General features: G+C 40.8%; 1 protein-coding gene across 6 annotated transcripts in view; it reads left to right on the top strand.

Moving 5' to 3' along the window:
* The window catches only part of NR3C2 (nuclear receptor subfamily 3 group C member 2), a 153,242-nt gene that overhangs the window by 8,014 nt on the left and 120,381 nt on the right, over nt 1–24,847 (top strand). For all 6 annotated transcript variants that reach the window (XM_048509126.1, XM_048509131.1, XM_048509127.1 and 3 more), the window contains one exon: nt 716–2,495. In XM_048509126.1, the coding sequence (XP_048365083.1) occupies nt 718–2,495 (1,778 nt within the window). In that variant the 5' untranslated portion in view covers nt 716–717. The remainder of the gene's footprint in view (nt 1–715; nt 2,496–24,847) is intronic.

Genomic DNA, 24,847 nt, shown 5'->3' on the forward strand with positions numbered 1-24,847 from the left:
GGAAGAATTAGGACTAATAAAAGGAAACACTTCTTCACACAACGTGTGATTGTTGTTTGGAATATGCTGCCACAGGAGGTGGTGATGGCGACTAACCTGGATAGCTTTAAAAAGGGCTTGGACAGATTTATGGAGGAGAAGTCGCTCTATGGCTACCAATCTTGATCCTCCTTGATCTCAGATTGCAAATGCCTTAGCAGACCAGGTGCTCAGGAGCAGCAGCAGCAGCAGAAGGCCATTGCTTTCAAATCCTGCATGTGAGCTCCCCAAGGCACCTGGTGGGCCACTGCGAGTAGCAGAATGCTGGACTAGATGGACTCTGGTCTGATCCAGCAGGCTAGTTCTTATGTTCTTATTATTGTTTTTATATAGATTATTGTTGTATTGTAATATAGATTATTGTATTTACTCCTAATAACAAACTCAAATTTATCACTAAAATGAGTGTGCAAATGGAGGAGTAAATCTTTTCTGAGGTCAATTTGTCTAATGTCAGTAGCAAAGCAAATTAATAATTGTACAAAGTTCTTTTGATGGTTATGTTTGGCTTACACTGAAAAAAACATTTCTCAAAGATGGACAGAATGTAAAGTAAAATGTTCAGGTGTAATGCTGAAATAATTTAGATTGTCTATATAAAGCATAGTGCTTTAATATGAGACAGCATTTAATTATGCATTTGTGACTGAATTTTACTTTGCTATTTTTTTGTTAGTTATGGAGACCAAAGGCTATCACAGTTACCCAGAAAGCCTAGATATGGAGAGACGCTGGAGTCAAGGTTCCCAGTCTATGGAGTGTACTTCTTCAGGAGAACAGGCTGAAGAAAGTAACAACTATATGGAGATTCTAAATGTGAGCTGTGTTTCTGGTGCTTTTCCAAATAGCAACGCTCAAGGAAGCAACAAAGAAAAACCTGAACTACTTTCTTGCATTCAGCAAGACCATAGCCAGCCTGGTATTTCAATATCTGATATAAAAACTGAGCCGGACTCAAAGGAACTTTCTGCAACTGTAGCTGAATCAATGGGCTTGTACATGGATTCTGTAAGAGATGCTGATTTTACCTATGATCAGCAAAGTCAACAAGGAAACATAAATCATGGAAAGATGTATCAAAATGTTGAGCAACTGGTAAAATTATACAAGGAGAATGGCCATCACACCTCACCCCAGAACACTTCAAGCAGGCCCCTGAGACCTCTAATATCAGACTCTGCAAGCTCTATGAATGGTGGCATCATTCCAGCGATTGTCAAAAGCCCCAGAGTGTGTCAAGAGAAGAGTCCTTCAGACTGTAGTCCTCAAAACATCACTTCTCCAGTGTGCAGTCCTCCTGGAATTAATTCTGTATCTTCAACTACTCCTACTAATTTTGGAAATTTCACAGTAAACAGCCCAGTAACCCAGGGAACACCTTTGTCATGCTCTCCCAACATTGAGAACAGAGGGTCAATGTTGCACAGTCCTGCACATGCTAGTAATGTGGGTTCTCCCCTTTCTAGTCCTATCAGTAGTATGAAATCTCCAATTTCAAGTCCTCCTAGTCACTGTAGTGTGAAATCGCCAGTTTCAAGTCCTAATAACATCACTATGAAATCTTCAATGCCCAGCCCTGCAACTATGAACTCCAGGTGCTCTATTGCCAGCCCTTCTAATGCCAATAATAGATCCTCTCTGTCTAGTCCAGCTGTTAGTACTATAGGGTCCTCTATGTGTAGTCCAGTAAATGGTGCACTAGCCTTTCCCTCAACTAGTATACCTGTTGGATCTGGCACAGACCAAGATATTGTTCCTAGTCCAAATACAAAAGATAAAGGTGCTTCAGAAATCATATTTCCTAAAATAGAGGAAATGGAAAATGCCATCTCTAACAATGAAGTAACTAATCAAATGAATCTTGTTCAGTTTATAAAAACTGAACCAGATGGGGTGTTTAGTAGCTCATGTCTTGGAGACAACAGCAAAATTAGTTCTGATTCCCCATTTTCAGTATCAATAAAGCATGAAATAACTAAACATTCTTGTTCTGGTGCTTCTTTCAAAGGGAATCAAACTGTAAATCCATTTCCATTTATGGACGGATCATATTTTACTTTTATGGATGACAAAGACTACTATTCGCTTTCTGGGATTTTAGGACCACCTATTTCATCGTTTGATGGCACTTGTGAAAGTAGTGGGTTTCCAAATCCAGGCCTCCCTGGAAGAATTAAGCAGGAGCATGAAGACAGCAGCTATTATCAAGAGAACACTCTGCCATCTTCAGCAATCATTGGTGTGAATTCAGGAGGTCAGTCATTTCACTATAGGATCGGAGCTCAAGGCAGAATCTCATTATCACGACCTGTTGGTAGAGAGCAGTCTTATCAGCATATTAGCTCGTTTGCTCCAGTAAGTACTCTTGTGGAGACGTGGAAACAGCATGCCGACATGTCCACCAGAAGAAATGATGGGTATCCCGTTCTAGAATACATTCCAGAAAGTGTATCAAGGTAGGTGTGTCTTTCTTATATGGCTCAAAACAATTATCTAAAGCTGGATATTTATTTGCAGTTCTGTTGTTGCTGCCCAGAACTACAGTTACAGTGTTTATTAGAATGTTAGTTTTTTTCCCTGTAAGCATGTTAGATTCTGTTATTTCAAAATGTATATTTGACCTTTATGTTCTAAATGTAATATGGTAAAATGAATGATAAGCATATTTTCACTAACTTTAATGATAGTACTTCAATAAGTTTCTGGTTTCAACATCAAACATTCTGTATGCATTAAAAAAATCTTATTTTAGAAACTGCTTTGTAACCATTGACAGCAATTGTCTATTAGGTAATATTTTTAATAACTTTTTTTGGTGATAGTGACTATGCACTAGCTTCCAGGGCACTGAAAACTGCTATGAAGCTTCTCAGCAGCATAATTCTCTTATATGTAATAAGTGATGACAGCACTGTAGTTTAAATGCACATGTACTTACATTCTTTCCTAATAGAGTAGGTAATTGGAATCTAATATGTGTTGAATTAACATTCCAATACAGTGTGAATGGTGAAATTATTCCATTCCAATACAGTGTGAACAGTGAAATTATTCTTGCATTGCTGAAGGACAGCAAACTTGAAATGATAAATCTATTAAATTTTGTAGGAATATTCAATTTTATTAATTCTTTATCTAATCTTGCACCTGGCTGCTGTATGAAGACCTAGACCCAGAGAAGGGGTCCAGGAGCAAGAGGGGAGACACTTTTCTGCAAACCCAGGGGAATGCCTAGGTTTTACAGAAAACTCACAGACATTTTTTTAAAATGTGAGGGAGTACAGCCCCCCTCCCCCACCCCCCCAGGAATTGGAGAAGCACTGTGAAAGCACAGAAGATGTTGGTTTCAGCTCTGGAAAAATGTGTGCAGAATGCTGGTGACATTGCTTCCCTCCCCCTTCCCTCACCTGCTAGGAGGGAAAAAGGAAGGAAGCTGGGGTGCTGAGTGCTGTGGTGTTAGGGCTGCTGCCACTGCCCTCCCCCTTCCTTCCATCTCTTCCTTGTAGCTCCTGGGCAGGAAAGCAGAGGTTGGCTAAAGGTGGTGATGGGGAACATTCAGTGTCAATGGCATTTGGGCCAGAGGGAGCCTAACTGTTTGCAGTCAGCTGCTGTGTCCAGGCAGTCCCCTCTCCCCCAGCACTGTCCCCCACTACCAGTCTTTTGCCAGTTCGAGGTGGGTGGGGAGAAGATGTGGGAGCATCCACTCCCCCCTCCCATCCCCTTACCCCATGAACTGTAGGTAGAAGTGGCAAAGTTGCAAGTGGGTGTGTTAGCCAATGAGTGGCCAGCTGGACAAGGAGATTGGCATTTCCTCTCCACGAGTATTGCATATCCCTCACTGGTCATTATGATTGTGCTTAGCCTTAGCTTATATGCTACAAGAATAGGTGTTAAGAAACTGAGACTGATGTAACTTGTGACTTTGTCCTCCCAGTTTATGGTCTTTTATTTGTACTGCCATTTCTAGATTTCTGACACTTTTCTGATCTTCTCTTGGCTTATTGAGTGTTGTGTTACCATATTGTAATCGTATATTTTCCAGGTTTCTATAAGTGGTTCTGTTCCTTCATCTTTTCTAATTTCTGTAGAAGTTCCTGTGACATCAACAAACACATTGCATATAAACCTACATAACTGAATCTTGATTATAGGTTTTCTAATTAAAAGACCCTTGATAAGAGGGGTTTCAGATCATGAAGAGGGGGAACATGTGCATAACCTTACCTTTTACTTCTGCATGCTAAATAGTTCCAAGTGGCTTTCCACCTTGTATGGTTCCAGAGAACTTTTGCAATCTTTTAGGGAAATGAGCAGCTGGAGGCAATTTGAGGAGGAAAAACCTCAAGCAGGAAAAAGAGTTAAGTCGTGTTTCTGTCTTTTGGTGTTGTCATTAAAAAAGAGAGAGACCAAATGAGTAGATAATAAAAGCCAAAAAGTTATCTTTACGCCTTGATTTGCACCCATACCCAGGAGCGTACCTATAGGAAATGGTGCCCGGCACAAGAACTGAAATTGCTCCCTCTCTGAACTTGCTGCCTGGCCCCACGCAGCCAGCGCTGAAATTGCTCCTGCCCCAAACTTGCCGCACCTGGCCAGAGGCAGAGCTGGGCCAGAGTGCGCCAGGTGCGCACTCCGTGTTTTCCTCCCCCCACCCCCCCCCCCACGGCGTCATGCCCCTTCGCTCCTCCCCTTACCTTAGTTCAGCCTGGAAAGCGGCCTGTTCCCTTCAGGCTGAAACCGGCCTGGTGGAAACTACACTTCCCATGAATCCCTGGGGCTCGCAAGGTCTCCTGAGAAGTGTAGTTCCCACCAGGCCAATTTCAGCCTGAAGAGAACAGGCTGCTTCTCCAACCTGCACTGTTTCACTAAAATAAGTGGGGTGGGGTGGGAGGGGGGCACTGTGGGGGGCAGGGGCGATTTCCCATCCCCCAGGCACACACCCGGTGCAACACGCTCCCATGACCCCCTGGTAGCTCTGCCTTTGCACCTGGCACCAAAATTACTCTCACCCCAAACTTGCTGCCCAGACTCTACTGTACCTAGCGCCAACTGATCTTGAGCAGGTGAGCCGGCTGCAGAGGCCAGTGCTGGGGCGAAGAGGAGCCAGCTCTACACAGAGCCCCAGGAAGCTGGCAAAGATTGACCAGAGAGCTGCAGGGATGGCACAGACTGCCGCAGCGCAGGGCCGATAACAGGCCCAGCCAGGAGGCCGGCAGAATGCTGCATGTGTGGGGGGCAATTTTGCACCCCCCACATGATTAAATTGGTGGCACCCATGGACATATAACCCTACATCAGTGATGGCGAACCTTTTAGAGACCGAGTGCCGGGGGCGGAGCAAGGGAGAACTGCATCTGGGGCACGTGTGCGTCCTGTGCCCCTGCCACACCCCTGTCTGCCCCTGCCCTGCCCTGGAACTCCCCAAAACACCCTCGTCACACCCCTGGAACGCCCTTGTCACACCCCTGCAGGGTGACATACCAAGTGAGTTGCACACCTCTCGTCCCCTTGACACTATGCCACTGTTGAGTGCCCAAACTGGGGTGATGGCGCACGTGCCCACAAAGAGGGCTCTGAGTGCCACCTCTGGCACCAATGCCATAGGTTTGCCATCACTGCCCTACATGTCCCTCTGGCAGGTACACCACTGCCCATACCATATGCCCATGTTCCTGATATTTCTCCTTGCTTCCTTGCCCTGATTTCTGCTGCTTTCTTGATCACTTTCAGTGGATGAAAACCCATTCCTTCTAACTTCTTGGGTGAAACAGAAGTTTTTGTTTTTATCCCTCCTTTCACAACAGCTTCCTATTTTTCTGGATAATGTTGTCTGTTCTGCTTAAGTTTAGAATAATTTTTGGTCCTTTCCTTCCCTTTGCATATTGTTTCTCTTGCCAAGTGCTATTACTTTCAGTTGATTCATATTTATAAAAAGTCACTGTTGTCTCTTCGATACTGTTTATGTTTTAACACATCTTTATTTTTTAGAAGTTTGAAAATATGATTCCAAAAGATTATTCCTTGTAAAGAACTCTGATGTAACAGAAGCCTGCCCTGACAATATAAAATGGAGTCTTTAGGTGAAGAGGCAATTTTTAAATAGTCTTAACTCCTCAGTTACACGAGAGAACTACCCCCATTCTGGAATCATTTCCCCATATTTTGTGCTTCAGTTCTGAATGTGCATAGAAAATTTCCTTAGTATATTCTTATTATGTTTATGTAACATATTGATTGTATCTTAGGCTCCTTCCGCACATGCAGAATAATGCACTTTCAAACTGCTTTCAGTGCTCTTTGAAGCTGTGCGGAATAGCAAAATCCACTTGCAACCAGTTGTGAAAGTGGTTTGAAAATGCATTATTCTGTGTGTGCAGAAGGGGCCTTAATCTGAGTGCTAAACGCTAGAACACTGCAAAGCAACAAGATCAGTTTTATTTAAAAATGAACCTCTTGTTGGAGTAGTCACATTCTTTTCTTGTTCAAGGATGTTCTGCCAAGCGGTTATATTAATGATAACTCACCTGTTTCCCATGTCTCATTATGTTGAAAAGTACTTGGTACATTATGTTGAAAAGTACTCATATATTATTCCACTGGCTATCCTAGTGGCACTTAAATAGTGTGGTGCAGGACGATTATTTGAACAAACAAGGCATTCAAAATATGCTCATTTACTTGTGATTGCTGTAATCTTGTGACATCTGCATAGTAAACCATGAAGCCTGTACTTTTCCCTAAACATCCTGTGTTACTTTTTAATTTTTGTTTTATTACATGATTATATTGTTAGTATCAATGTCCAAGTAGGCTGCAGTGTGTTTACTGTGTGTCGTATTTAGGTTTAAGCTGCTGTGCCTAGGTGTGAGCTAGCCTGAAAGAACACATTTTACCATAGTTTATAGGCTGAAGATCAATGTAAAGACTCTGGCTCCTTACTAGCTGACAAAAGTTCTTAAGGAAGCAAGAGTTAGTTGGGAGGGATTGAGAGGCAACCCTTTTCTTGCCCACAGATGGCATCCTGACCATAAACGGCTTCTCACCCACCCTTTCTAACATGGACTCAGGGATGAGGGCCTGCAGTACACCAAGATGCAATCTCTGTCCCCATATGCACTCTAACAATACCATCACTTAACTTAAGAACATCAGCCCTACCATCTCATGTTCATATATAGCATCATAAGAACATAGGAAAGAGCCTGCTGGATCAGACCAGAGTCCCTGTAGTCCATCACTCTGCTACCTGCAGTGGCCCACCAGATGCCTTTGGGAGCTCACGTGCAGGTTGTGAAAGCAATGGCGTGCTGCTGCTCCCAAGCACCTGGTCTTCTAAGACATTTGCTATCTCAGATCAAGGAGGATAATGTCAGCAATGCCCTTCCACTCTCTACAACAGATAAAGAGACCAGTCCCTACAAAAAAAGAATAAATTGACATAAATCCAACATAGAAAATCACAAGACTCAGAACATTTTAATATTCCAGGTGATTCCATTGCTGACGTAAGAGTGGCAATTCTTAAGCAGAGAAACTGCAAGAGAAGATGAAAGAGATTGCTGTATTTGAGTTCATTCACGCCTCAGATGTTGGATTCTACCCTCCCCCCCCCTGCCAGCTGAATAAGGACATAGGATTCTTATATCACTACAGATGCTAACTTTCTGACCCCAAGTATTTCTTCTTCAGCTCTAATCAAGCTGATTGCAATACTCAATGCACCTTTGCATCCTGCATTATTTCTTTGCAACATCCCTCCCATCTTTTGACTGGGATATCAGAACTCCATTCCAACTCATATGTGACAAAGGGAGCTTTGACTTTCGAAAGCTTATACTCCAGAAATCTTGGTGGTTTCTATGGTACTGCTGGATTGGAATGTAGCTGTACTGACAAGTGGTATTGAAAAATTGTCAGGGTGCTCAGTGCATTAAGAGCCCTGAAAGTTGGTAAAGGTGCAGCACAGGCTACTGAGATACAGTAAACACCTGGAAGGGATTACATGTGTACATCTTTCTTAAAATGGTGAAACTTATTCAAGAAACTTATTCAAGATACGTTTGCAATAGCTAGTAAGCTGAGCAGTCAGATCCATTCAAGTCAGAGCATCATCTTGCTTCAGATGAAGCAGCACTATTAGTTTGCTACTTCATGAATGAGTCTTAGGAATGGTTAGATTCCTGTCCTTCCCCCTGTGTGGCTTGATGATGAATTGTTTCTATTTCTGTTATCCATGAGGTTCAAACTTCAAAGTATGGTTTTGCTTTGTTTGCAAACCAGAATCCTTAAGAGTGTCTTCTATTTGAAAACCGGATTTTCAGGGAAAGTGCAAACTGCAGTTTGCCAATCCACATATAGTGGCAAGTTTGATACAGAAGTGAAGTTGTTCACTAGATGAAGAACAGAAGGTAAGATGAGTGTATCAAGCTAAGGATCCATTGGGCTGCTGCATCCATTGGGCTGCTGGACAGTAGCAGGTCATAGTATTCCACTGTGTCTGAACTGAGCCACATGTTTATCTCCACACATTTCTATGCCAGTTAGACATCTGAAAAGTATGTGTATGATGTTGGGGGGTTTTTTCGCCCAAGAAGATTTGCCCCGTGATGGAGGTCAACATTATTGCATTTAAAGCTTCACGTAATTTATAATATTGTGGTTTTGGGATACCATTGGTAAGACTGGATTTGAAAGATGAACCATGAGTAGGCAGGACCATGCAACTTTGTTTGCAGTAAATATTTACCACCTCCATCATGAATAATAAATAGTATTATTAAAAGGATTAATAATTTTGTCTTTGAAGGGCTTTTGCCTGCCACCAGGCCAGTCATAGGGAATGCAGGTAGCTTCTCATCTGCCTGAATTTCTCTTTCATTAGAACAAAAGGGGTATAGTCTTAACCAAATACCCACAAATGGTAGTGATTTATGTGTTGAAATCATAGTAATTAACAGGGATCTCTGGAAGAATGCATTCTGTATTTTGGATGCAGAAGGTGTGTTCTAATAATGGTAATTCAGCTTTTCAAGTATGTGTTTAAAATTGTTTTATTTCTTACCTATTTGTCTCTTAATCTCTGTGGTTCAGAAAAAAAAGTGCAGAGGTCTGGTCATTGTTCCTTTGTAGCACATCTTTCTTCTACTTGAAAGGATGAGTAGGGAGTTAAACATAACATAACATAAGCATTTATTGTCATTGAGCACGCACAACGAAAATTTACAGCAGCATTCCTCGATGCACACAATTTCAGACTCATACCCCATCCTCACTTTCCCCTTCCTCCACCCATCCCTACACAGCCCCAAACACATCAACACGAAGCCACGGAGTTCAGCATCGCCACAGCTCTAGAGTAGAAGCTGTCTCTAAGCCTCTTTGTCCTAGTTTTTATAGACAGGTACAGAAGACACAGCTGGAGTTGTGTGCCCTTAGATTTCCATTGGACAAATTTTAATATCTTGTTGGATATCTAACTTACGGATTTTTAACTTTTTTTTTTGAAATTTTGTCACCTGCCTGGGACGTTGAGATAGAGACATTTAAAACACCAGGAGGCATCACTAAGAGGTCTGATATCACCATCATTCACTCACTGCTCCTTAAAAATCACCAAAAAATTCTATGCAGTCATCTACAACTGCTGTCATTTTTCATACACAAACACACAACACAGACATACACTACACAATTGCTCTTTTATTCCATGCCTTTTACACCACGTTAGTTAAGTTGTAATAAACCCCCAGTTTTTATGCTTGCATTCACTAATAGATCAGAGTCCCCGTTATATCTACAAGTATCAGTGATTTAGCTTTTTACCTCCCTAACCAACTTGACTTGGAGTCAGCGTAGTGCAGTGGTCAAACTAGGATCTTTTTTTTCTGTCAATTCTGCACATTCTTAATTGCCCTAGCCTAGGATTTTCTGTCTGACTGAACAGTTGGCATTATATGCACATTCCTTTGAGATTGCTGGCATTGCAAATAATGTAAATATTTGACTTAGGTATACACAAATGTATATAGGCCAACACAGATATGGTTGTATTTTACTTGAATTCTCTTAATTTGGCTTTTTAAATTCAGGTTTTCAGTTTCCTTTTAAAAATGGACAAGTAGTCCATCTTACCATTTTTGTAAACTGTATTTTTATGGAATCATTGTTATTAGGTCTTCTTCATGTTTTTCTTTGGTAATCCAGATTTTTTCCTAGTGCTTATCATTTCCATAGAACTTTGCAAACTAAAACATACCTTTACTTTGTAAGACTGGGAAAATTCTATGTAGAGATTTTCTTAGCATGTAACTGTGAATAAGAATGATGGACTTTGGAATTATGATTGAAAAGTGTTCCTCTGGTGGGAAAACGGAGCTGTGCTGGTTGAACCCCCATGAACCTTACTGATGCAATTGTATTTAGGACAGCTGCCAGAATGAGAATGTTCATATTGATTTGTGGATTCTAGTGATAGTTAGACAAACTTGGTCAATGACATTCTAATGCCTGGATCCTAAACAAATTACTTAGAAATAAGTTCCACTAAAATTCATGGAACTTACTTTCCATATAATGTGCTTTGGATTTCTGTAAATTAACACAATATTTCCTCAATTATCCCCCCCCCTTCCTGATTGCTTTTGTTCTGGCAATTTTGTTAATCTGCTGACATTTTAATGGCTTAAAGTTACACTTCATTTTTGTCTGGAAATCCAGAGTTATGGGGAGTCATGGAATTTGTTCACAGGAGAAGAAAATCTGACATATAGGGAATGTAGGCATTCAAGAAGGTTCAGAGAAAAGATCTTGTGTTAATTAGTGACAACTCAGGAAGTATGTTGTCATGCTTGCCTTAAACATCTGCTTAAAGTAATTTTTAATGTGTATGAAATCTAAATACCATATATACTCGCATATAAGTCGAATTTTTCAGTACATTTTTGTGCTGAAAAAGCCCCCCTTAACTTATACGCGAGTGAGGTATATTTTAAAAAATATTTTAGGGTTTTTATTTTGTCAGCTTCCAGGGGCCGCAGTTTTTAGACTAGCGGCACCAAAATTTCAGGGTGTCATCAGGTGACACTCCTGATGATACCAGCCAGGTTTGGTGAAGTTTGGTTCAGGGTGTCCAAAGTTATGGACCCCCAAAGTGGTTTCCCCCAGCCCCCATTGTTTCCAATGGGAGCTAATAGTAGATGGGGCTACATTTTGAGGGCACATAACTTTGGACCCCTTGAGCCAAACTTCCCTAAACCTGGGGGAGGGGGTATCGTCAGGATAATCTCTTGCTGTTACCAGGCAGGTTTGGTGAAGTTTGGTTAAGGGGGTCCAAAGTTATGGATCTCCAAAGTGGGTGCTCCCATTCCCCACTGTTTCCAATGGAAGCTAATAGTAGGTGGGGCTACCCTTTTGAGGGTCCATAACTTTGGACCCCCTGAATCAAACTTCACCAAACTTGGGTGGTATCATTAGGAGGGTATCCTAAAGATACTCTGAAATGTTGGTACTGCTAACATAAACATTCCTCCCCTGACAGGCACCCTCAAATTTTCCCCAGATTCTCCATTTAAATCACCCCCCCCCCTTTCTGAGTGGATTTAAAGGGAGAATCAGGACTTACAGAGCGAGTTTACTGTTTTTCTTTGAAATAAATATTCAAAAACATTTAACCTACCGATGCCTCAATTAATGTAATTTTATTGGTATCTATTTTTATTTTTGAAATTTACCAGTAGCTGCTGCATTTCCCACCCTTGACTTATACGCAAGTCAATGAGTTTTCCCAGTTTTTTGTGGTAAAATTAGGTGCCTCGACATATATGCGGGTCGACTTATACACGAGTATATACGGTATCCCTCCAGCTGGGACCCCTCAGGAAGTAGGAAATTTGTAGCCCCCCCTCCCTTTATCAATGTAAAATTAGCTATATAAATCAAAATCTTTTTTTGTGTGGTGTAACATTGGTTTTTCACTTTGATTCAGTCAAGTTTATACATGCAGCTAGCTGCTCTTGTTAGTTTCAGGAGTCAGAGATCAGTATGTTTGAGCTGATCCACGGCAGAAAATGAGAAACCCTGACTATTCTTCTGGAATTTACTTGCCGAATTTGCAGCCACTGAGTACAAACCAGAGCCAAATTAGGGGTGTGGGTGACGCCCACTCAGACTAAGCCATGGTTCATTCTTAAGTGAGAAGCTTGTTGTTCATACAGTAGTACTTCCCCATTATCTTCAGTGATGTGCCTAAGGGTTTTCCATTCACATTATTAGAGGCTGCACCTCCCTGCATTTGTAATATTGCTCAGCAGAGTGCAGAGCTTTGGTTTGTAGAGCTGTTATTTTGATCGTCTTGTGCTGTAATTTTAATGGCCACAATCAAAGTTCACTGAAGACAGACCCAAAAAAGGGTTCCATTCTTGCAACTCTGAATCAAGACACTGGCAATTGGGCGGTGGGGAAAAGAAGAGGAGGAAACAGATTGCCTATAAGAGCTTTTTAAAAGGTCAGTGGTTAATTAGTTACTAGGAGAATAGAATTTATTTCATTTGTTGTGGGTTAGCACAGCTGTAATTTTGTTATAGCCTCGTTTATGCTGCAAACCATAGTGCCTGTTTAGTACAGTACATACATACTGGAATAGATAAACCTTAGTGAGTATGTGAACCAAAACAGTTCCCCAGAACATTGGTGGAAGCGTCCTGCTTTTACTGATTGGGAGTAGAGATTTTGTATATGTGATGTTATTGCAATGATTCTCCTTTTCTCATCTGTTACTTCCACATAACCAAGAAGCAAAAAAGAAGAAGTTCTAGTTCTTATTAGGTCTGAACTTTTGCGGAAGAAACTTGCATTAACATTTTCATCAATACTGACAGCCTATTCCCCTCCCCCACTTTCATTATTTTTTGGTATTTCTGTGAAAGGGGTCAAAACAATACTTTAAGTCGCATTACTTCAAATGGTCCTCGGGCCCTTTGTGGTATCATTTATTTACTTCATTTATACACTGCCTATATCCCTAGTGGGCACCCAAAGTGTTGTTATGAGTTCTCCTCTCAAAAACATTGTGGAATAGTTTAGGCTGAGAGGTTGTGACTCACCAAGGTAACACAGGAAGTTCCATGGGAGAAAGGGGATTCAAATCTGTGTCGCCCAAATCCTAGTTTAACCTCTGTACCACTCTGGCTGTTATCATTGTGTTTATTAAATGGCTCCTCAGTGGCTAGATAGTTGTGTCTAAGTTTCAATTGGGTGTCATCAGCTCATAGCCTAATTTGATTGGCAATGTAATGCTGAGATGTCTTCATGTTCGCTACATGATATCTGACTGACTGAGAGGATTCCAGAAAGAAATCTTAACTAGGAAAAAATGTCACCAAAGCAGCAGCAGATATGAGAAATAATGTCAGTAAACATCCTCTAAAGCACTTCTAAAAAAGATGACAAAGAGAAATACTTTTTTAAATTTTGTATTAAACGGAGGAGACCTTGATTGTAGATTCTGTAGCTAAATGAATAGTCTCTTGAGCTGTATGCAATATTGGACTGAATGTGGGTGCTATATGACCTATATGAAAAATGAATATTTGATTGGTAGTAACCAATCTTGGTAGTAACGAGAATGAGGGAATAATGGAGAAACTTCAAAAGCTGTGCTCATTACTGTCAAGATAAGTTAATTTCTTCAAAAGCTGAACCTACACGTTGAGAAAACAACATTAATTGGAAAAGACAATAATGCTAGGAAAAATTGAAGGCAGCAGGAAAAGAGGAAAACCCAACCTAAAATGGAGTGAAGGAAGCCATGCCCCTCATTTTGTAAAATCTGAACAAAGTTAACTATATGACATTACAGAGGACATTGATGAATCATAAGTGACTTAATGGCACTTAACACACAGCACTCAAACATCCTATCAATTGTAGAAAAGTTAATCTCAAAAGGTGATTCTATATCACATGGTTCTTTCCCTACCCCCCCAGGGTTTATGTTTTGGTGTAAAACTTAAAAAATACACCACCACCAAGGATGATATGTTGATGTGCCCCATATTGATTTCAGTCTATAAAATCATACATTACTAGATACATTTATACCTAAATTGGATGGGTTCTCTGCTGTTTCAGAGCTGAAATGTGGCTGATTTGCTGCATCTTTGTTGAACAGTGGGGGACAAAGATTGGCATAGTTTATTGTGACTGATTTGTAGAATACTCTGTTTTGGCTACATGTTAGCTAAGGATTGTTTATGAAATTCTCCTGTGCTGAAATTATCCCCTGAAGTATTTGTTACTGGAACTCATAATGTCAGAGTCCATGATTATTCTGGAGTTGTGTTTCTGGAATGCAGGCAGAAATTCACTGAAAAAAAATCAGCCTCTTAAAAATTAACCCTGTGTGTGCTGAAAACATACCCGTAAGTAATTTTTTTTTTTTGCGGGGAGGGATTATGTTTCAGAAGATTTGGGTGGGGGGGAGGATTATGTTTCAAAAGAGCAAAACAAAAATCAACTTTTTTATGCTGTGTAGGAGTGTTGTTTGTTCCGTTTGTCATTAACCGCTTGTCATTAACTGCTTGTCATTAACTTCCTGAAATTTTCCTTTCTTTTGGGAAGACAAGTGGGCAGAACTGAGTCAAAGATATCTTAATAGAAGTATGCATTAATGAGCAGAGCAAAAGGAATCTGATTAGCCTTAATATTAATACACACACTAAGGTGTCACAAACAAGTATTTATTATGCTGGGTTGCTATTTAAATCCATAGTGAGCATAGCTGGATGTAGTCTGATGCATGTATAAATTAGTCCTAAGTCTATATGACAGGGAGAGGGAAAGGAAGGGGAAAATTCCATTGACTGTTGTTGGCCTGAATTTTTTCACTCTAAAAATAGAACTCTTTAGAATAGTTCTGGATAGATCTGAGGAGAGTCCCCTTCTGTGCAGAGATTTAGTGTTCTCAGTGAAAAACCATCAAGTGATATCTGCAGAACACATTTTTAAGGAATTGGAGACTTCTGTGTTTGGGCATAGTTTTCGAAGACCAGTATTTGAAACCATCCAGGGGCATTTGAGGTGAAGCAACCTCCATATGAATGATATTAAAATATGAAATCAGAACAGATTTATTTGAATGTAACTATAGGGTTGGAAATCAGTTTTCTTTACAGTCTGGTATACAATTGATAGTATACTTGAGTGCATAATTTTTCATGCTGATGTTGCTACTGTACATTACTGTACATTATTGCATGTGTGTGTTGAGGGAGTAGATGTAGGCTGGGATCCAAATAATTGTTTGGTTCGTATAGTTTGTCAACACAACATCTAAAGGGGGGGGGGGCATTACTTCAGCTGCTTTTGAAATTCTCCTTGTTTGAAAACTTACTAGCCATGTGCTCTGTGACTGCATATAAAAGACATACAGGCAGAGATGGGATGCAGCCTATTCGCACCTATTCGTTAGAACCGGTTACTAATATTTTCTCAGTTTGGAGAATCGGTTATTAATGATTAACTCCACTAGGGACAAGGGGGTAATCTCTGTCCCTGGGTACAACAAATCCTGTCAAGTGGGGGATGCAAAATCGCCCCCCAGGGCCCCTTGCACCCCCCACCCCCCCATGGCACCCCCCCACGTGTGTATGAACTGTATGAAATAATAGAATATATAGTAATTCTAATTTTTTTTGTTCATTGGTATAAAGGTTGGGAAAGTATTATAGGTAAAGATTTTTCATTTTCTTTTTTCTCCTTGAAATTTATTTTGGAAAGAGAGAAGTTTAAACTACTCTTTTAGAGTAAGGATTTTGGATCTGTTAGTTTTCTTTCAAGTGGAATAGATAAAGTAGTTATAGGAATCTGAAGGGGAAGTAGAAAGTAGGGAGGGAGGGAAATATGGGAAGGAGGGAGGCAATATAGGATGTTTTAGTTGGGGCGGGGTTGAGAGAGATAGACAATTAGATATGTTTGTAATATGGTTAACAATTGTAAACAGTTTTGGGTTTCTTTCCTTACTTATTATTTAAAATCAATCAATATAATTATATAAAAAAGAAATAATACATTACCATACAGTATATAGCTTTTTAAATACTTTAAACAGTCATTATTTGAATCTAAAGGCGGGGCAAAGGGGAATTGCACCTGGGGCGCACGCACCCTTCGTCCGTGCCACAATCTTGCCCAGGAATGCCCCGTCGTGCCACGCCCAGCCCCATTAGCGCTATGCCACTGTTTGAATCCCACCACCATCGGAACCTGTTACTAAAATTTTTGAATCCCACCACTGCATACAAGTCTAATCTCACTTAGATGTGCAGAAAATATTAAGATATTTATTAAATGAGGTCTTTTAGTGGTCATACCTGCAAACTTTTTAAAAGAATGGCACTTATTTTCTATTCCAGAAGTAAGTGTATACCCTCGTGTTGTTACAGTGACTTCTCTAACTGTTTAAACGCAACAATTTGTTACTTTGTTCAGACATTAATGATTGCAAGACAGTGCTTGAGCCAAAACGAACAATACTTATAGTCAGATATTTAATAAGGGAACTAATAAGCCATAAGAAAAAAGTTTTCGCAATCCTTTACAATTAAATAATCTAGTCAAACTCTCATGCTGTTAACTTATGTTGCGTTGAAGTAGCCTCTGAATTTTTTTTTCATGTTTCAGGGTAGGTTGAGGACCCACAAAAGGAACAGATGAAGCAAAAATAAATAAATAAACATACTGTTCTGAATATCAGGAACATGTCCTTGAGACCTATTATTATTATTATTATTATTATTATAAAACAGTTATACACAGCAAACAAGATCAATATGCTGGATTTTGTATTACATCACACGTCGGACACTTCCCAAGCATCTAGGACTGTGTGATGTATCGACAAATAATGCGTGCAGAGCCGAGTAGGGTGGCCTTTTGCAGCTGGATGATGATGATGATGATGATGATGATGATGATTTTATTAGACTTAATAGACCACCCAACCCCCGAAGGGGGTTAAGTAAAAAAACAAGAGTAAAGTTTCCCCTTCAGCTGTATCCGACCCTGGGGTACCACTGCAAGCAGTGATTTGGCAAGCCACTTTTATGGGGTAGTTTGCCATTGCTTTCCCCAGCTATTCTTTACCCCCTAGCTGTGAGCTAGGTACTCATTTACTGACTAAGAAATGGATGGTTGGCTGAGTTGACCATGAGCCAGCTGCCAGGATATCTGACCCACAGGGGGCTCGAACTCCTGACCGTGTGAGTAGCAGTGCAATCACTTAACCACTATGCCACAAAGCTCTAAGGGCAGGATCATGTTAAGTAAGACCTATTAAGTAAGGGGATTCAAAAGCCACATTCTTTTGGGAATTTCTCCCTTCGATATTAGTTTGCAATATGTACTGTATGTGTCTCCCTCTTTACTGCAACGCAATGTCTTCTACCTTTGTAACCTTTCCTTCAGTATATTATGTCTTCTATTTTTGTTTGCACTGTTTAATTATTTAATCCTAACCCCACTGCACTGTTGTTCAGTAGAGATCTTTGCTCTCTGTAAGTATTATTTTTGTCACATTTCAGTGAAAAAGGCAGGCTATAAATTAAGTTAATAATTTTTGAAGAGTTGTATTTAAATCCAGTGACACCTTATTGATCAACAAGATTTTCCAAAGTCAAAGCTTCATTCATCAGATTTGATTCTGAAAATAGTGTTAGTGTGTAACGTACTACTGGGCTTTAAAAAGGGCTTGGACAGATTTATGGAGGAGAAGTCGATCTATGGCTACCAATCTTGATCCTCCTTGATCTCAGATTGCAAATGCCTTAGCAGACCAGGTGCTCAGGAGCAGCAGCAGCAGAAGGCCATTGGTTTCACATCCTGCATGTGAGCTCCCAAAGGCACCTGGTGGGCCACTGCGAGTAGCAGAGTGCTGGACTAGATGGGCTCTGGTCTGATCCAGTAGGCTAGTTCTTATGTTCTTATGGGCTTAAATCTGTCTGTTCTACTGTAGGCCAACATGGCTACTATCTAAAAATAATTTTTGGTCTATTTCTAATGGCATATCCAGTTATTACATGTGTCAAAATAACTTTCCAAAGACTTTCCAGTAGGATTGTAAAAAAAAATTATGAATGCTTTGTCTTACTCTCTGGAGTTGTATGCCTATGGGTTGGACACAAAGCCATCCTTTATTTTGACTGTGTTTAATTTCTGAAGCAAGGAATTTGCCCACATCAGGGGTAGGGAACCTGCGGCTCTCCAGATGTTCAGGAACTACAATTCCCATCAGCCCCTACCAGCATGGCCAATTGGCCATGCTGATAGAGGCTGATGGGAATTGTAGTTCCTGAACATCTGGAGAGCCGCAGGTTCCCTACCCCTGGCCCACATACTACTTTCAATTCATGATTTGCTTCACCAGTTCCTGGTTTCAGAACCATCACTCTTTAATTTGCCAGCTGGCAGGACAGCTGGCTTACGTACTTGATTTGGGGCTAGTTTTCATTGTATCAGTTATTTGCCATTTGCTGGCAACAGTGCAAAGGCAGAATAGTGGCCCTCAGTGATCTTTATGTACTCTCTGTGCAGCAAGTGACCACTGAACCATGCCCCCCATAGGCCTCTTCTTTCCTTTCCTTTCAAAAAACTATATATATGATCCTTTCTATGCTAAAAACTGTATAAGCATCTTGTCACAGCCAGTTCCAGTTAACCCCATCACCACTATGTAAAGCAGGCACCACCACCCCTAAAACACCCTAAGCATGATGTCTCTGCCTTAAGCCACGTGATAACCTTGCAGCAAAGTTCATTTTACTCCCAGTCAGTAGTCTGCCCTCTTTCAAACCACATTCCTGTAAAATTCACACACGTTTCTGGTCTCCAACAAAGCCCCTGCAAGTGACTGTTCTCCCCCAATTTGTTGAATTCAACAGTCACACAGCTGGATTGCATTGAATGATTTTTATTAAATAGATACAGCAAGTGGTAAGCAGAAACATCTGTGAATTTTGGATGTGTTTGATATCAAAAGGAGAAACACTGACACTGGCATTCTCAAGTCAGGACAAGAACAAGATGCTTGTGCAAACCACTTGGTTGCTCAAGCTCAGACTGTTAAGATGGCCAGACTCCATTGACTTTACCCTCCCCCCTTAGGTATGCATGGAAGGAGCATCCTAAGTTGCTGGTCCTTTAACAAGAAGGAGGTAGAGCTGGAGAGAGGAGTCTGTTGCTAGGCAATCCTGAAACCAACCTTAAGAAACTATTCTGAGAGTGCTTGAGACCTGTTAAGAAGAAAATGGGACTTACTTTCAAGTAAAACCACTTAAGATTACTCTCAAGCACATTGCTAGGCTGTCAACTTGTGAGAGCTTGCTGAAGCCAAGTGGTTCTGCTTTTATGCTACTTTTGTCAGGTAACTGAAGATGAGGTAAGTGCATCATATCAGCAGGAAACAAGCCAAGATTAACACACTGTACATCACTGTAGTTACAACCGACTGTGGATAATGAACCAGCTTTGGATCCTGACTTTAGATGCTAGTTTGAGGGACCCTAAGTAATCATAATTAGTATGGTCTTGTCAGTTCAGGCAATCAATTAACTGTGGTTCATTTAATCCATGGTGTGCCTGGGCTAAGATTCTTTTTTTGTGCAACTACCAGTGACAACTATTGGATCAGTTGGTCCTGTTTGATTCAGGATTGTGATGCATTTTGGGGGGTGGGATAGAGATGGCAAAAACTGGGTGGGTGTGTTGCTTTGGCTTGTGCTACTCTGCCATTTGCCCTGCCCTGAATTTTTATTTCTAGCAACCCTTTCTTCTAAACAAGCTGTCAGGGTAATTTAGTAAAGCGATGAAGTATTATATGGGCAAAGTTGAAAATATAATAATATTTAAATGTACATTAAGCATAACTAAATAGGTCTGGTATCAGGAAACCATGTTAATTAAATATTACAGTATTTGTTCTGAATCGCCTGTTAGGCTTTACATATCGTGCGTCCAGGCAAATTAAATTCTCCGGACAGAATCTAATTGAACCATGACATGTCCTCACAGTTCCTTATTTCTCATTTAAGAGTTTTTAAGTTTCTTATATTTGCTTGTTTGAGATGCTTGAAATGTAACAAAATGGCAGCTGTGCACAAATGTTAATTTATGAAGCTATCTCCTGGTTTGAACTCTCTAAGTTCCTTTTAAAATGTGCTAGTGTGAGCTGCTGCTGCTGCTGCAAATGAGACAAGAATAAAAATGACCCTGGTTGGCAAAGAGAGAGAAGTAGCTAGTTGAAAACGGATGTGTTTTCTTGGGGATACTGCAATAGATAAATGTGGCCTTGCAGCATCTCTTTATTGGTTCTGTTGAGCAGGTCTGAGATGGATTATACACAATTGAAAGCAACAGTAGCTAATGAATCTACTTTTGAACAGAAAAAGGCCTATATTATATTTAGCAAATGGAAGTATAGAGGTATGCCCTTGAACTGAAAAGAGCATTTCAAATGGAAATCTGAAGAACCTGAGGTTGCTGTATGGAATATAACAGAGGCTTCAATGAATAATTAAAAAAGTGAAAGCTAATAAAATATACAGCACACAAGATATTGTAACTGCCTTGGGGATGAATACTTTCCATTACTTTTAATTGTTGCCAAAGTTGACCTTCAAGGTCTTATTCTAGCAGATAATTTGTTCTGGTAAAAAAATCTTCAGTAAATATTTCAGCACAAGTACTAAGATACGTATAGGCTCCTAGTATTATATAAAATTAATCTCCCACACAGGAATTTGTTTTTTATGAATAGCATACTTTTAGGTTAATACTATTTACTACTCAAGAATAGCAGAATATTCTTAGCCAATGTTAGTGTATCTGTGACCAAATTTGATAGGGGTGGGGCACAGAACTTATGTAGACTATAGACATGCAAGTTCAAATTCCTGCTCCCTTGAAACCATGAACTAATCACTGTTGATTTATCGTTCTGACTGGAGTGAAGTACTATTAAAGGAGACAAGGTAAGTACCAGGTACTCTGCTCTGATTTCCCTCTGAGGAAGATAAGATAAAATGCTATAAATTAGTGAGTAATAAATATTTTTTAACATACAGTAAATAGCTGTAATTTGTTTGTGAAACTGAAGCGGAACTTTTTGGACACAAATGCAACATTCGCAATGCAAAAATGAAATCAGTAATCCCCAATGTTCTATAGCTTATATTTAAGAAATTGGTACATTGATCCGCAGATGTCTCTCAAAATCCATTTTCAGCTTCAGTTTCTTCAGAAGTTCTTTTTTGGGAGATTCCTGTTTGGGAATTATTCAATAACTTTTTTTGGTCATTCTATCATAGGTCTAATATTCTTAGTAAACTCTCTGGTCATCAGTATGCTGATGATTCCCAGCTCTCTCTGTGTGTGCATCTCTCTCTTTCTCTTTTGGCTATAGGAAAAATGGTTTTGGTGCCACTGAATGGACACATGAGAATACATTTGTTGGGATCCTCTGAAATGACTCACAATACTCAGCAAATTTGTAAACTCCCTCTCATAGAAAGCTTATTAAATGTTAAACATGTTTTCAAAAAGTGGGGATGAAAGAAAGTAGTGTTCTGAGATGTGAAGAAAAACTTCAAATATGCATTTTGTGACCATCTTAAAACGGAGTACAGGAAGTGTTTCAAACTTAATTAGATTAGATCAGGGGTCAGCAACCTTTAACACCCAAAGAGCCTTTTGGACCCGTTTTCCACAGAAAAGAAAACACTTGGAGCTACAAATACTTTTTGACATCTAAAATGAAGATAACACTGTACATATTCTCGTGCAGGAAGAAGTTCTTTGGGGCCCATTTTTGCCCATCAAAACAAAAAAAGGACGGGGGTAAAAAGCCAGTTGTTTTGTACATGATTCAGATGACCAGCAATAGAACACCCCTGTTTCACACATTTCTCTTTTCTTGTGTTGAAAGACACTAATTATGCCCCCCCCAAAGAACCCCCTCAAATTGCACTTGGATGGTGGATCAAAATTGGTGCCTTTAATGGGGTTGTCAACTTCCAGGGGGGCTGAACTTCTCCCCCCCCCCCGAGAAAATGACAACCATATTCCTCACTGAGCATGGCCCCCGCCCTGGTCCCAAAAGCCACAGCTTCTGAGAATCTACCCCCAAATATCCTGGTATTTTCCCGCCAGGAGTTGGCAACCCACGACAACCATGGCTTTGGATGATCCCGGCCTTTCTCCCTTCCACGATCTACAAGCTTACCCTCCACTGGCTTACTCTGAAGTAAACCTTCCAAGATCCACGGGCAAGGCTTTCCCCATGCGCTCCTGCCCTCCTTGGCAATACAGAAGCAAACAATTCCCACCCACCCCCACATCCTCATCAAACAGCCCCGACAAGTGCAACCTTGCAGGGCTGCAAGTAATAACTCCTTTAAAACCTGACATTGTATTTCTTACCTGGACTCAGCCAGGCTGCCATCTGCCAGGAAAGCCCCTGGAGCTCAGTGGGGCTGCTGGGGGATCTGCAACCCGAGGTGGTGCTGCTGGGGTCCCCCATGTGGTCCCGCACCCCAAGAAGGAACCAGGGGAGGGGGAAATGAGGCCACCCAAAGCAGGGTTGACCCCTGACCTCCCATTCAAGGGGGGCAGACTGAGGGTTAGGATTGTGCTGAAAATCTGCGCTCCTGCAACTCCCTCCCGTTTCCCGCCCTTTGCCGCTCACCTGTTCAAGAGGATCCACCAGCGGTGCTCTCCCCCACCCTGCATCGTTATCACCGGCATCAGCCAACCAGGCAGCTGGGACAGGGAAGCCAGAAGTGGCTTGGGATAGCTGTCTTGGGCTGTGCCTCTCTAGGAATGGGGACTCTTTCCCATTAACCCTTAGGGCAGCTCTCCAAAGGAGGCTGAGAGGACCCAAGCCACACGGAGCCACAGTGCAAGGATGAAAGAGCAGCATGCAGCTCCAAAGCCTCGGGTTGCAGACCCCTGGATTAGATGGTGCTGTTGGAAATATATTTAAGTTTCTCTAAGGACTGCTGGAACAGATAATAAAGAAATGGCTGCTCTTCCTCTGAAAATATAAAAGTCAGTGGTCATGTGGATCATTTTCCAGTCTAAATTGGAATATAAGGGTCACTTGTGGAGCAAAGAAAAAATAAAAATGTAGTAGTTCTTTAAAGAACTGACAATTTTAGGCTGTCACTAAAATCAATAGAAGCAAACATGGTTGGTTATGTACACCCACCACGACCCTATCCTCAAATAAGAAAGATTCATTTTCTTTCTTCTCCTTCATAATTATTTTGTATTGAACTTCCAGCCTACACAGCCTCAATGCTCACTCACACCTTTGTGATGCTTCAGTTGGTCCTAATGTGTAATTTCTGCTTTTGGGGTTTTCTTATGGACCTATATATGGTAATTTGTGTTTTTAATACCTGAAAAGGTATCTGAAGGCAATTGTGATTTACATGGAACAAGCTGAATTTGCATAAGATGGATAGTTGGGTTTCTGGCAGACCTACAACTGAGCATTTGTTTTCTCTGAAGTTGTGTTTCTCTTGAAAAATCAGGATAGCAGTCAGGAAAGGCTGCTTACTCTGTCTTTGCTTCTGGATGTTTGGGTTGTTTTTGTGGTACTGGTATGTCAAGCTTTTGAAAATGCAGGCTACTACTGTGATCACACATACTTTGTTGGCTGCTCAACCTGACTTTGACCAGGTGATCTTTGTTGGGCTGTTCTCCAGGAAGCTGGAAGGTTTACACAATTGTCTGGATCCGGTAAGCCACACCAGTACTTCAAAGGCTCCTTTAGTCACTAATTAGCTTCCAGGTTAAAGTTAGAAAGCACATTTTAGTCTTTAAAGTCCTACAGACTTCTGTTCTAGTCTATCTTCAATAGTGCTTTCCTTATATGATGTCCTTGCTTCACTTTACAATTGTTAGGAAAGGCATTACATTACATTCCTCCATCATCATTCATATGGCGGCTACATAGGGCAAGGCCGTCTCTGCATCATGCTAGTGTGATTTCCTTCTCAAATAAGCTAATCCAGCTCAATCTATTGAAATTTATAGAAGGCTTCTTAATACATTTTTATTCATCAAGCAGGATGTTAAGAGGGAGGGAAGGAGAAAAGAAACGATGGCTGTTTCTGACTGTGATTTGAAGGTCTGCTCTTGCCAGCCTTTCTTGGAAAATTGCTGACCTTCATAATTTCAGTGGAGAGACACCAGTTTGCAACCGGACACCAACAGCACCACTTTATATCTGCTTGCCAGGCAACTTTAAGCACAGGAATGATGGCAAGAACAGGCATTAAAGTCATAGTCTAGAACACAGTTTCCCCTTCTTTCTCCCCTCACTTTTTATTTTGTAACATACAGCCTGATTAAAAGTTCTGGTGAAGTCAAAAGCTTTGTGTTGTGTGATTTTTGGATGGTCCTAATAAAAGGCCAGGTATGGATTGAGCTTTGTTTATTATTGTGTTCCTCTCTGTGCTCTTGTTCAGAATTCAGTTTTGGCCTCAGGCGCTGGCTGTAGAACAACTTTCTTTTACTTGTAGCAGCTGCAAATCTTTTTTTTCTTTTGGTTCATCATTCATGAAGCATCAACATAGATGGAGTAGAAGGGATCATATTCATCATAATCTAAGCCAAACCAAACTGGTTTTAATCAGCTCTGTTCAAGTTTATAGGCAGTAGGTGCCATGTTGCCTTGTTACTCCTTGATAGTGGTCATTCAGTATGCATTCTAAGGTACCTCTGATGTACCAAAGGCATTTGGAAGGAACATAGT

This window comes from Sphaerodactylus townsendi, linkage group LG10 (genome assembly GCF_021028975.2).
Source record: "Sphaerodactylus townsendi isolate TG3544 linkage group LG10, MPM_Stown_v2.3, whole genome shotgun sequence".
NCBI lineage: Eukaryota > Metazoa > Chordata > Lepidosauria > Squamata > Sphaerodactylidae > Sphaerodactylus > Sphaerodactylus townsendi.